Source organism: Cheilinus undulatus, linkage group 11, assembly GCF_018320785.1.
Source record: "Cheilinus undulatus linkage group 11, ASM1832078v1, whole genome shotgun sequence".
Classification (NCBI taxonomy): domain Eukaryota; kingdom Metazoa; phylum Chordata; class Actinopteri; order Labriformes; family Labridae; genus Cheilinus; species Cheilinus undulatus.
In genome coordinates this window covers 30,866,813-30,880,657 of record NC_054875.1, presented here as the reverse complement: position 1 = coordinate 30,880,657, position 13,845 = coordinate 30,866,813, and the positions used below count along the sequence as shown (strand labels likewise).

Sequence of the window (13,845 nt, the reverse complement as noted above, 5' to 3'; positions counted from 1 at the left end):
ATGATATTAGCAGGGCAGATTAAGACATCAAAGTGCCCTTGGGCAAGGTCTTTCAAGTAACCCCCTTCTGCCGAAATTCTGCTGCCTGTGCCTATGTATTGAGCCTTGTCTCCCCCCGTCTTCAAGGAGCAAAAATAATATTCGGTGTGGTAAAAAATGGGGCACAATGGAGGAAATGGAGCTTGACACACTTTTCAGCTCCAAAATGGGGAAACTGTTAACCAGGATGCTAGCACCACAGCTACTGATCCAACACACAGGCACTGAAAAAAATGAATAAATCACAACTGGGGAGAGCCCATTCTCTGGGTTTTTCAGGAGTCTTTTCAATTCTTTGAGCGGTCCTGCAGACAACACTCACATCTTACTATCTGAATTATGACTGGCCACTTTTCGTAATTATTTTCAACCTGTTGTTTTTTTTTGCCTTAAAATTGGACATATGACCTACTTTTAAAAAACGGACAGCTGATATATTAATACCATTTGTATAGTTGTTCTTAATTTATTAAAATCACTCACAAGATTATATGAAACCACCAGTCTCAAACACCTTCAATATAAAGTGGTGTTTTTAACGTGTACCGCACTGGACTGTAGGGAGATACTGCATTGACTCACCCGGATGTGACGTATCTTCCTGGGTGCGTTCCTTTTACTACCCAGCGTGCAGCTACCGTCGTTTCTCTCTGCTGGTCGCGGTTGGCGGAAGAATCCGTTCCTATTGTCTATGCTGGGTCACTAAAAAAAAGCGCTCTCTCTCACGTTCTTTGCTCTCGTAACGTCTGTAAAGGACATGTAAAGGCGCAGGCTTTGACTACATTTGGTACCGCGTTGGCAGTAGTTCCACGAGTTCTTATCCGTCAGTGAAGCATATTCACGATGTTTTATAGAAGTAAAAACCTCAGATATGTATTGAGCCTTGTCCCGGGTAAAAAAAGTCTTGGGATGTACAGGTTCCTCCCAATCTTTTTTTGCATTGGAGGTGTCATGGAATGGATCATGATCAACGTTAGGATAGGAAGGGAGACTTTTTGTGAGTATACATGACAAATTGAGGTTGTCTTAATCAGTAAAGTCTTTTTAATTGGTATTAGATGCCAACGTTAGCTTAAAGATTGCGATTAGCGTGTTAGCCCTTTAGCTTTAGTGAGGAAGTTGTCATGCCTGCCAGCGTTTAGGTTTTAAACATAGGAGGTTTGGAGCAGGGGCGTTTGTGAGGCTTGGGGACGTAGGGGCTAAACTCAAACCCCTGTTGAGGGGTTGGGGGTGAGTGATAGCACGGGTATAACAAACTGGTATTTTGACACACATTTGAGCTTAGATAAAAATTGTGAGACCTTCTGAAATTTGAAAATTGCTGCAGGCCATATTGTGATTTAATCTGAATTTCGATTAATTGTCCAGCCCTAATGGGAGGTGGGTGGGAGATGGCCTAAAAATATGAGAGAGACTTGTAAAAAAAGGGAGTGTTGGCAGGTACGCAATTACTGGCAGCCATTAAGTCTGTTATAAAATGCAGTGTTAGAGTTGTCTTTTTCCTTTAAATGGGATGTTTAAACTGAAACTTGCTATATTATGTCAGCCTGGTTAGCTGCCTTATCTAAGTTTAAATGCAGCTGATAGATTGCAACTTTTTTTTCCATTTGACAGTGTGTTTACCACCAGCAAACTTTCGCCATATCATCAAAAATCTATGTTCTTGATATGTATTTCATACAAAAGAGACTTATGTCATGACTCTTACGTCTCAAAATCACTGGCAATGCAGTAAGCCTAATTCAAAACTTTCTTTTATACAAACTTGTGTCACAGACATCTTCGTTTTTCTACCTAACATGCCTGTGAAGCTGTCTTATATTGCATCCTTTCTCTCCCTTGTGATCCATAGTTTTAAGAAAAATTATAAAGGATGATAACCAGCCATTTTCCAACAATAAGATGTGACAGTCTAATGAAGGCACAACTATCCAATTTTTCACCAAGTACTCTCTAATCATAATTTCAGTGATTAACAGTAGGTATCTCATAAACTACATTAAGGGTATTACCTCAAACAAGAGTGCAACATTTGAATTGTCAGTGAATTATAATGCAGACATTACAGCAAGAAAAAGACAACAAACTGCATCTTGATAATTTAACCATATTCTCCCCAAATCATACTACATCTAACCATGTTGTTAGATGACTAAATATACCTTATTTTTTCAATTTTCTTAGAAAAAGGGCACAATGAAAACACCAATCGGCTTCTTTTGCTAACAGTAAAACATGCAGAGATGATCTATCTAAAGTGTTGTAAGAGAGGGAGTTGTGGTAATTCTACACAGCTGAAAAGCTGAAATTAGAAATATTTGACTCTTTAGAAAGTTAAAACACTTCAGCAAATATCTTTAAACCAAATGTTTTCTGTCTTCTACTTATTTGACTGTGTACTCTGCAGCTTACTTCTCTGTAATGACATCGGTTGTATTTGTTTCTAGGAAAACTATTTGGAAAGATTTAGAAGAGAATTACCTATCAATATGTACTAAGTCAGTATTACTCTTAAGCAATTTAAGCCCCTTTTGTCACGTCACTATATGATATTGAATTGCTATGTGTGTAACCGTGTCCAGATTGGCGATGCTTCTGGATCAAATTATCTGAAGAACCTCCTTGTTTTTTTTTTAACTCTCACTCCTCTAAAATCTCTGTTTCAAATGTTCTCAAAAATGTGCCATTTCTGGAGAGCTGTGAGGTCTTAAAATGTGTGTCAAATTGGGGGGGCTGCCCTGCATATTTCTTCTCGCTAATCTGAGGTCATTTAGGGATATGGAAAAATACTTTCCTTAGCAGAGAGCATTCTTCTATTTCTACTCTTATTCCCAATCCAAAAACTCCCTTCGCTTCATCCAGATTTGCAAAAAAACAATCTGATGGGAATTTTTCAGGAGATACTTTGACATGTGGCAGTGAAAAAAATGGAAATTGCCTTTTTTTTGCATTGATATCCCTTTCTGGTGGAGAAGATTTCAGAAAGCAATCATGAAAATGTCATTATTAACCCCTGTGTGATCCACATCTTTACTTTTAGCAATGTTGCCTGTATCACATGTTTTCTCACTGGGTCTTTATTCTCTTTTTCTCTTTCCAGATGATGTCTACAGAAGAAAACAGTCTGAACGGGAATACCAGCAGAAGACTGCAGATGGTTTGAACACTGGCCGGGTTTAATGTGGATTTCATGTCTAATCAAAGGACACTTTCTTGGACTCTTAATTCCTTACTGGAGTGAAGCCGACATCCAAAACATCAGAGTCCTGAGATGCAAGAGTCTGATGGAGAGATCTCTTTAAACATGCACGCTTTATTCATATTACCTTCAGTTCAAGGAACATTAGCAGTGATGACACCACTGCTGTGCAATCATAAGAAATCATATCAACAATGTTCAATGTCAAGTCTATGTTGATGTATTGCAAAGCACCTGCCTTGATAAAGCAGTAACACTGGAGAAAAACAAGTACAAGTACTTTCTGTAACTAGATATTTGTTATTGTAAAAAAAATATGTTGCATTGAAAGAACTGAGTATATTAAATGTAACATAGTAGTATTTAACAAATGGCATTTCTTCTTTTGTATATCTGCCTCGTTCATTTTAAACCCAGTGGTAATTCATGCATCTTTATTTCAGTTGTACCAGCCAATAGGGAGAGACTGAAGACAGATGAAGCTCTCAGGGTGTCTCGACAGCTTGATGGGGTTCCCGTCTAGTCTCACCTCGTCCATGTTGGTCCTGATGTAGTGACTGGAGTTTCCTTTGCAGAATGTAACATCTGTTATTGTCACAATCCTGTTGTTCTGCAGGACAGACACAGGAGAACAATCCTAGGTAACACATTTGGGCCATTACTTATCTGGCTTTGCAGATGAAAAAGAAAAATCTGGCTTCTCTAATTGATTATTTAAATGCAGTGAATCTCAGATGAGCTTACATGCAGATGGACAACATGTAGAGATTCAGGCAGATGAGGCACTGCTGTCAGCTCATTGTTTCCAAGGTACAGATATGCCAGTTTTGTGAGTCTCTGCAACAAATGACAGTAACTTTAAAGCGTTCTATTTAAGATTTTAAACATGTGAAGTACTCAGGGTTAGAAGATAGATTAGTTGTAATGTCTATCCCAGAAATAACAGAAATTCTCCTTTGTCTCAAACAATAATCGAAACTTACATTAAATGCATTTAAAAACATTTGAAAAGGCATTCAAAGGGGAGAATGTTGGAAATGGCAGATAAAAACAAGTATTACTCAGTGTCTGTTTCATATTGTGTTTAATGCAGGGCAATGAGGGATTTTTTTGTAAATGTTTTTTTGTGTACAAACTACACTGATGAGCTTGTGTTCTTACTTTAAAAGCAGTTGCCTTTACTCCCTGGGGTCTGAGCCTGTTAGAATTAGCATTGAATGACACCAGGTTAGTGGGCAGCATGGGAAGCTTGGTCAGTCTGTTTTCTGCAAGAGAGAGCTCCTCGAGATTTATGAGTTTTGAAAAAGCACCGTCTTCTATTTCAGTGATGAGATTTCCACTCAGGTCAATTCTTCTTAAAGTGACTGAAGAAAAACAGGAGATGTTGTTAAGAAAGATGACATTTTGGAACAGTTTGTTAATTATTTTCACAGCTTTTATTTACCCATGTCTGAGAAGTCACCGTTGGTGATTTTTGTGATTTTGTTGAAGCGTGCATACAGATATGCAGTTTCTTTCGGCAGTGCTGGGACGGTGGATATTTCTGGGAACACCTCCTCACAGTAAACAGATCCACTCAGACAGACACACAGCAGGCATGTCGGCATTTCTGCAAACATGACAACATTGTTCCAAAAAAAGCATTTCACCTTTGTATACCCTGTCACAATGCTCCCATTGATGACTGCGCAGCTTATAATGCACCCCAGTTTAGAAGACACTTGATCGGCCCCATTATTACATAATATTGGCTTTAACTACATTCCCAAAAATGTGGAAGAATGCCTCAGTAAGTGTTGCGTAACAGACATTTAAACAATTTCTGTTAAAACAAATCTTACCATTTGCTTTTGGAGTTACTTCTTGGTCACTTTCATAGTCCTGGGTATTTACAATACCATTCTGTAAATTAAATACACCTTGTTATTTTCTCACTTTTCCACCTGACTCAGTTTGTTATGCATTACTTTCATTCACTCATCATCACCACATTCAACCCCCCAAAAGATATTTTTACCTGAGGTTTCCATACTTCCACGTATTCATTCTTTGCTGCAGAAGACAGTATCCATGGGAGCATGACAGATGTGAAAATTAAAGTCCTCAAATGCATCATTGTGTCTTAGTCGTGATAGAGGAGAGTGCTGCCTGCTGGGCTGGAATCTGAGGTACATGTGAGCAGGAAATTTTCCGTTCAGTTTTTATAAAGCTGCCAATATACTGCTGAGTAAGAAAAGGGAACAAATTTTAACTCAATACATGCTGTGTTTTTGTTCTTCTGAGCTCAGGATTATTGTCAAGACTGCTGTATTTGATTAAAAATGCTCAACTGTGGAGCACAGTGATGACTAAATTATTCGTTGCAGACAAACGGTCGAGTAAACATTACAGATGATGCCATTTAATGTTGGCTTAAAGTGACACAGGAATGTTGTTATTGGAAAAGGAAAGTGGAATTGGACTTAGTTACTGATACACAAAATTGGTTTAGAAACTGAAGCCATGTACAGTGCCTATAGGAAGTACTCACCTCCTTGTTTGTTTTACCCTTTTACTGATTGTATGAGTCAATCATGGTCAATATAATTTTACTTTTTTGACAAAAAAGACTCTTTGATATCAAAGTGAAAACAGATTTCTACAACATCATGTCAAACAAAAACATGTAAGGTAAAGAAATTGATTGCATGATTATTCACCCCCTTTAAAGTGACTGACCTAATTTAACCAGCCAATTGGTAGTCTCACAATTAGTGAAATGTGGATCATCTGAGTGCAGTGAATGTGTCTCAAGTAATTGTAGTGTAAAGACATCTGCATCTGTAAGGTCCAGTTATTGGATAATCAGTATTCCTGGCTACCATTGCACCATGAAGACAAAAGAACCCCCCCAGCAACTCTGAGAAAAGGTTATTGAAAAGTATAAGTCGGGATGGATACGAAAATTTTTTCCAAGGCACTTAACATCCCCCAGAGTTCAGTTAAATACCTCATTGAGAAGTGGTAGGAATATGGTACGTGTAAATCTGCCAGGTTCAGGCCGTCCTCACAAACTGAGTGACCGTGCAAGAGGGAGACTAGTAGGGGAGGTCACCAAGACACCTATAACTTCTCTGAAGCTTCAACAGCTGAGATGGAAGAGATTTTGCATACAATAACTATTACCTGGGTTCTTCACCAGTCAAAGTTTTATGGGAGAGTGGCAAAGAGAAAGTCACTGGTGAAAAAAACTCATTTTAAATCTTAACTGGAGTTTGCCACATGGGTGACTCCATAGTCAAGTGGAAGAAAGTTCTTGGTGCTTTTTGGCTATCAGACAAGGTGCTGTGTTTGGTGGACACCAAACATGTCACCACAAACACACCGTCCCTACTAAGAAGCATGGTGCTGGCAGCGTCATGCTGCGGGGATGCTTCTCGGCAGCCGGCCCTAGAAGGCTTGTAAAGATAGAGGGTCAAATTAATGCAGCAAAATATAGGAAAATCCTGGGGGGTCTTATTCAGTCTGTAATAAGAGAACTACATCTAGGGAGAATATTAATTTTCCAGGAAGACAATGACCTGAAGCATACAGCAAAAGCTTAACAGACAACAAGATGAATGTTCTGGAGTGGCCGAGTCTAAGCCTAGACACCAATAAAACTCAGAATTTGTGGCTGGACTTAAAAAGGGCTGTTCATGCACAATCTCTATGCAACCTGGCAGAGGCTGGGCAGTTTTGCAAAGAAGAAAGGAGTAAAATTGCAGTGTTCAGGTGTGCAAGCCTGACTTAGACTTATCCACACAGACTGACACAAAGATGGACATCAAGGTATTTTCAAACAAAACTTGAGCATGGGTTGTTAGGAAATTAAAATATATTTATATTCAAATGAGTAATTTAATGTTGCTTTGTAAGGCAGCCCATCTATGAAAACAAGACATTAAAAAAAAAAAAAAATCTAAAGCTAGCACAAGCAACACAATGGTCCATATCCCTGAGGTTTAGATTTCTTTATCCAGCTCATCATGCAGGTGACACTGAGAGACCTTGCTTTTTATCTCGGTGTGCGCACATATGAATCTCCAGCTGTCCTTCCCCCTTTTTATCCATGTAACAAATACTAGCATTATTCTGTCTATCATGGAAAGATGTTGAAGTGTTTTTGTGTCTTGCTGCTTTTTCTCCTTACTTTTAATTAAGAAACAATTTTAACCCTAAATGTATTGAGGTGTCTGATTGAGACCTGCTTCAATTTGTCAAAACAAGTAGCATCCAAAGGCTGAAAAAAAGGGGCTGGGTCTGAAATTAGGATAGGCTATCAAATGAAATGTTACTAATGTTCTAACCAACTTTTTGTCAAATTCAGATCCAACAAACATTCAAGCAGTTATTGGAATTGGGCATTTCCTCATTCAAAAGGTGCACATTATAAAAAAAAAAAACAGCTCCACAAAAAGGATGATTATTTCTTTCTTAAATATGCCAGAATTGATAAGTTCTGTAAGCTAAGACGTGGAATCATGCAAGCCTTTATTCCCTTTTTGATGTATGAAGATTTTGATATTCATACAGGTGAACTGTGTTAGGGTTCAAACAGGGTTTAAAGAAATGTAGGCTTGGTTTTCAGATTGAAAAAAGCATCCACCATATTACATTTATGAAGTCCAGACTTCAACTCTGGAAGTTATACAGACTTCATCTCTTTAAATATAAAGACTTCATCTCTTTAAATACAAAGACATTTTCAAGTCGTACAGAAACTTTTAGTTGATTGATTTATTAGACGAAATTGTATGCATCTATTAATCTTTTGAGCATTTCATTGTTGGAAAAAAAGCAAATAGCCTATCTATGGTTTTAAACAACTTAATATTGTATCTCTGCAATTCAACATTTTTTACATGCAAGATTGAAAGAAAAAAACAACAATATGCTGAAAATCATTTTCAGTATTGCTATTATTGTATGCACTCAGAAAAAAATGACACAACCAACCTACGATAAGATTCAAAGATGTATTACTGAAGTGCAGAAACAGATTGCTATCAGTAACCTTTTCTAAACTGGAGTAGGCCCATCTCCAGTTGATAAGCTGCGGATGAAGGGTCTTTGAGAAAAACACTAGCCCCTCAAGCTCTAGGGGTGATGCTCTGTCACTGACCTTGACCTTTGCTGTGCAGAATGACTAACCACAAAAGAAGCATTATTATACATCTGAAGTGTCACATGTGCTGTTATCCATCCGTAGGCTACAGAAAACAATAGTCCTCCAAATGTTCTGTCTAAAGTCGTTTCTAATATTAGGTGTTAAATGTTGTAGTCTACGGAGCTAATAGATAAAATGAAAGGTCGAGTAATATTTTATTTTGTATGAATAATGATCACTTGTTTGAGTAACTTATACTAGATTGTAGCAGTGCCAGACACGACCGACTTAGTTGCTACTTTCAAATACATCTCAGCTCAGATCACGTCAGGATGGAAATAATCAGCTTAATCCGACCTATTGTAAAAAGGGATCATCGTATATTTTAACCCCATGAAATTGTGATGCAACAACCCTTTAAGGGTAAAAAGCAGTATTAGTACTGCTATAAAAATGATCTCCTTTAGCGTGTTTAACAGTGGTTGCATTACGTAAGGCAGATGTGTGGTGAAAAAAGGGGGAAGAGAAGCGCCAGTGTAGCGGAAGTGGTACTGCCCTGAACGATACGCTGAGCGAGACGGAGGACAGAGGCTGAATCGTCCAGAGAGCGATAAAAAAAGCAGGATTAAAAGCCGCCACTATTGTAAGTATATCGAGCCCACGACAACGAAGCGTGCACAATAATGATACAATTTTGTTCGAGGCTCAGTGTTTAAACGGCTGTTTCATCGTGTCCGGTTGAATCCTGTTGAGAAGCCATATAACGCTAACTTAGCAGGGTAGCGGGGTTTGTGAAAGGCTAGACCGTTAGCTCGCTCACTAGCATTAGCTACAAGCTAACCGACGGTCGGATTCCATGACACTTTGTTCTGACAGGCTTGTAAGCCTGGGCGGGCCGTGGTACAGCTGTTGAAAACGAATTAAATACCCGATTTTCTAACAAAGATAATGATGTTTTAATTTGTAATTATTATAGAAAAAAGCAAATGACGATGGCCAACACCCAAACCGTGTATTTTAAACGATAGTCGGTCGGTGCTTTTGCTGGCCTAGCCAGCTAACGGACGTTACCGTTATGTAGCAGTGACTGTATAGTAGAGGACGGTAGCTAGCTCATTGCTAGCAGCTCGCTTTGTGTAGTCATTAATACGACAGATTAGTAGCAGCATTTGCTTTATCCAAATTAGTTTGTGACCACGGCTCGCCCGAGATAGCCCAATAACGGACCCAAAGGAATATATGACCGCATCCACTTAAGCTAACGTTGAATATGGGTTGCCAAAATGTATGCTCCCGCTAGCGCTTTAGCAACATAAGGGGAGGACATTACAGCCTGACCCGGGAAGGCTGATGGAGCAAGTGTCCGTTTTAACAGCGTTAAATTTGCCGTTAGACATGACATGTATATGAAATGTTACACCTTGATACGTGTTAAGGCTGCTTTAGATGCGATTTTGGCAATAATTAGACAAAAATCGTTAACTAGCGATAAGGACGATTGGATAGCCCTTTCGACGAACTAGCAGCTAACCTTAGCTAATGATGTGTATGGTTGACCCACTTGCCAAGGGGCCCACTTGGCAGTGCTTATCCTTGCTTTGCAATCCAATGGTTACCTTATTTAAAAGACCTTCTTAATGTATGAATTACATTACTAACCTTATTAATATTTTTAGCAACTGATGTTATATTTTGTTAAACTGTTTCTTGTTTAGATGATTGTCTGAGAATAACATCTTCTAAATGTATTTTTCCCCCTCTCTCTCTTTTAGACTAGAAAATGGATAAGAACGACCTGGTACAGAAGGCCAAGCTTGCTGAGCAGGCTGAGCGCTATGATGACATGGCCAAAGCCATGAAGGCGGTGACAGAGCAAGGTTCGGAGCTGTCAAATGAGGAGCGCAACCTTCTCTCTGTTGCCTACAAGAATGTTGTAGGAGCCCGTCGCTCATCCTGGCGTGTCATCTCCAGCATTGAGCAGAAGACTGAGGGCAATGAAAAAAAACAGCAGATGGCACGTGAATATCGGGAGAAGATTGAATCTGAGCTGCAGGAAATCTGCAAGGATGTGCTTGTAAGGGTTTCTAATTTCTTTTGATATCTTTAAAACAGTTCAGATTCAGACACTTGTGTAAAATATTGCTCTGGGGTGATTATACTCTTCTTTTGTATCCAGGGGCTGCTAGACAACTTTCTCATTTGCAATGCAACTGCTGCTGAAAGCAAGGTCTTCTATCTGAAAATGAAAGGCGATTATTATAGATACTTGTCTGAGGTTGCATCTGGGGATTGTAAGAAGGGTAAGTGAGGACTATCTGTTTTTCTTTTTATAATAATTTTCCCCCTTTTTGTTTTCTGTAGTTCCCATAAAAGGAGGCAGAAATTGTAAGCAAAAAAAAGTCATAGTAACCCCCTCTTCCACACAAAGGAAAAAGGAAAATTAAATTAAGTGCTAGGCAGACACAACCATATTCTGTGCCTGATGCTCAGTATGGAATTGGCAAAGATTTGCAAACACATTTGACTTTCATTCATATGCTGTTAAAGTCTGTGTCACTTGTTTTGCCACTTGCAGTTGAAAATTCCATTTATTGCATTGTATTAAACTGCTTAACAACTTTTTAAAAAAAAATATTTTCCTCTTTTACTCAAAGACACAGTGGACAACTCCCAGCAGGCGTACCAGCAAGCTTTTGACATTAGCAAGGGGGAGATGCAGCCAACACACCCGATTAGGCTTGGCCTGGCCCTCAACTTCTCAGTCTTCTACTATGAAATTCTCAACAACCCGGACAAGGCATGCTGCCTGGCAAAGACGGTATGAGAACTACATTTGCTAAAACCTTTTGATTGCTGAAACACTTTTTAAATTTAAACCATAATGTATACATTGTCACTTTTTTAATTTTCTAAAGTAAAATAAGATAAATCTTCAATATTTCAGGCATTTGATGAAGCCATTGCTGAACTTGACACTTTGAACGAGGATTCTTACAAAGACAGCACCCTGATCATGCAACTACTAAGGGACAACCTGACTGTGAGTCCTGAGCCCCATGCACTTTGCTTGTCTTATTTCTCATGATGTACTGATTTACCAAAAATATTAACGATTTTATTCCCTCTGTTCCCAGCTGTGGACATCAGAAAACCAGGCAGACGAGGGAGAGACTGGAGACGGGGAAAACTAATGGAATTGCACTGTTAATCCACCTACACTCTTATCTTAAACACAGACAGCTTATATACATCCCCCTCCACTCCATCAGCTCCTCCCACTTCTGTATGACAAGCAGCCTGAATTGCTCCTGACCAACTAGTTTACCCCTCCAGTTTACTGTGAGGTGACAGGGTGATTTTTCAGTTAGCAGATTCAGTCACTTTGTTGAAACATGTTGTATTGATTAGTGAGTCCATGTTGCTGTTGTTTTTTTGTTGGTTTGAGCATGTGCGTGTCTGTTTGTTGTGAGTGAGAAAGTGTGAAAGGATGTGAAAGACTGTGCGTATGATCTGGGGGGGAGGGGGTGTTGTGAATTCTAATCGTCCTTCCAAATCCCTTTGTCCCAGCTAGTTTGTGGTGCATTTTTCATCCCCCTTTTTTTTCCTTTTTTTTCTTTTTTTTTTTTTTTTTTTTGTAACTTTCTTATTTGTGATTCCTCATGATATTTACAGGTTTATTGTATGGTAATTATACTGGCAGTTGATTTCCACCAAACACTGTGATGGTAGGTGTTCCATTTGCTTCACAACCCCTAAAACAGTTATTTTTTTGTGTGTTTGAATTTTCAGACGCACGTACAATCCTGTCAACTATCAACTAACTGCAATTCTGCTGTGTGTTCATACAGAAAGGAGGCAGGCTGTATTGTGACACTGACATCTTGGTGTAATGCTCCTTGATCATGCTCACAAAATTTCACAGTTACAAACTTTAAGGGACCCCTTAAATTGTCATGTTAGATTTGTTCAGACATTCCACATTATTAGGCTCTGGAAAGGCAGTGCTCCTTTTTCGTTATTTTGAACTAAGTATGGATTGTCATTGTAGTTTTACTCACTGTTCAGGTGCTGCTTGATCTCAGTACAATGGAAAATGTATGTGCGTAAATGTGGTTCCATGTATTTTGCAAGATTGACTATCATCTTTATGTAAAACCTAAAATAACCTTTTATTGATGTTAATTGAAAATGTCTTACCACACTGTATCAACCCTGCTTGCAAAATATTCCTCTTAAAGCAGTTGTTTTCTCCCCCCAAAAAAGAAAAGAAATCTGTGCCTGGCCTTCTCTTGCAGCCTGTTTTTAAGGGGCAAGCTCTGCTTCTCGTCTGGAAATTTGGAAGAAAACGAGTTAGACCAGACGAACTTAAATTTGCTGAATCTTAATTTGTACCCAGGTGCATCTCAGCTGTCAAACATAGCTGGTGTGAATGATTGCCTCCGTAATCAGGTCTATTTTTAAGGTGCAATTTGGAGATTTTGAAAAGAAGCTCAGTGTCACAATACCATGTATCACCACTACATTCCACATATTGTAGTTGAAGACACCATTCCACATTATAGCTGACAGTCTGTTTACTCTGACAATGCTCCGATAAATTGAAATAATTTCTGTTGAAAAAAATCATGTCAGTTTATTATTATGCTTGATGAAAATGCAGTTAGTGAATGTGGAACGAAGCCTGTCTGTATATCAGGTATCTACTTGCTTTGTTTTTACTGACAAGTCTTATGGCTAAAATTTGCTTCTGTAACAGTCTATTACCCAGTGCACACACGTGGTTGTGAAAATTTTAGAATAGCTCTTAAAAAGCAATGACTGAAAATGGAGATAAAACAGTGGTTGGTGTAATTCTAGCTTTGTGTTTATGTATCTTAAGACCATTCTAGTTTCACTATACATGTAAGAAATAGGAAAGTGTCAAAGACCATTCAGTGAAATAAAGTTTCGTTTAAGATAACAGGAAAATAACGTCTTAATTTTGTTCAAAGGAATTATTGTAAGACAGAGATCAATTTATATTGTACTTTAATGAAAGTACTGTACTTGTGACAAAAGCTGCATCTTGGGTTAAATGTAGATGGTTAGGGATGGTTGGCTGAGGTATGCACTCTGAACTGCTGAAACAAAGAGGAGACTATAAAAGCTCAAGAACAGTGAGGGAGTAAATTTAAATGTTTTTTTTTAGTGTTATATAGTTCCAGGAAACGGGTCAGTACAAGCTTTGAGATACGGTGGTCAAAGGTTGTGTGGGAAATGATCCTAAGCATGTGGTTCATTTAAATATGATTAGAGTGGGAAAATAAGCTGAATAACTGCAGTGGAAAAGGTTTCTGGTCCAGTTTGAAGTATTTCAGGTTTGTATGGGTAAAGTGAAGGAAAATGGGGGTTATCCACCCTTGAACAACAGCCAAATAGTCACAGAGAGGAAAGCTGATCAATGTTACTGTTTTTGCAAAGACATAAATTTACTGTCATC

At 38.6% G+C, this 13,845-nt stretch overlaps 3 protein-coding genes across 5 annotated transcripts; 2 read left to right on the top strand and 1 right to left on the bottom strand.

The window, feature by feature from the left end:
* The first annotated feature begins 701 nt into the window (after window positions 1-701).
* On the top strand, window positions 702-3,605 carry LOC121517621 (small integral membrane protein 4). The gene is made up of 2 exons (XM_041799549.1): window positions 702-1,036; window positions 3,140-3,605. The coding sequence occupies exons 1-2, from the start codon at window positions 883-885 to the stop codon at window positions 3,217-3,219; spliced, it is 234 nt and encodes a 77-aa protein (XP_041655483.1). The 5' UTR covers window positions 702-882; the 3' UTR covers window positions 3,220-3,605.
* On the bottom strand, window positions 3,140-5,488 carry ognb (osteoglycin, paralog b). Of its 3 annotated transcripts, none has more exons than XM_041799546.1 (6): window positions 5,256-5,488; window positions 5,080-5,140; window positions 4,683-4,847; window positions 4,400-4,602; window positions 3,983-4,075; window positions 3,140-3,875 (listed from the first exon to the last, which is right to left on the bottom strand). In XM_041799546.1, exons 1-6 carry the CDS (start codon window positions 5,352-5,354, stop codon window positions 3,678-3,680), a joined length of 819 nt encoding a protein of 272 aa, XP_041655480.1. In that variant the 5' UTR covers window positions 5,355-5,488; the 3' UTR covers window positions 3,140-3,677. The 3 variants fall into 3 exon arrangements, with proteins under 3 accessions (XP_041655480.1, XP_041655481.1, XP_041655482.1); XM_041799547.1 differs by having other exon boundaries at window positions 3,140-3,848; XM_041799548.1 differs by having other exon boundaries at window positions 3,668-3,805.
* A 3,401-nt stretch (window positions 5,489-8,889) lies between these two features.
* LOC121517270 (14-3-3 protein beta/alpha-1-like) lies at window positions 8,890-13,334 on the top strand. Its single transcript, XM_041798918.1, has 6 exons — window positions 8,890-9,009; window positions 10,139-10,440; window positions 10,543-10,666; window positions 11,021-11,184; window positions 11,311-11,406; window positions 11,501-13,334. The coding sequence occupies exons 2-6, from the start codon at window positions 10,147-10,149 to the stop codon at window positions 11,555-11,557; spliced, it is 735 nt and encodes a 244-aa protein (XP_041654852.1). The 5' UTR covers window positions 8,890-9,009; window positions 10,139-10,146; the 3' UTR covers window positions 11,558-13,334.
* The last annotated feature ends 511 nt before the right edge of the window (window positions 13,335-13,845 follow it).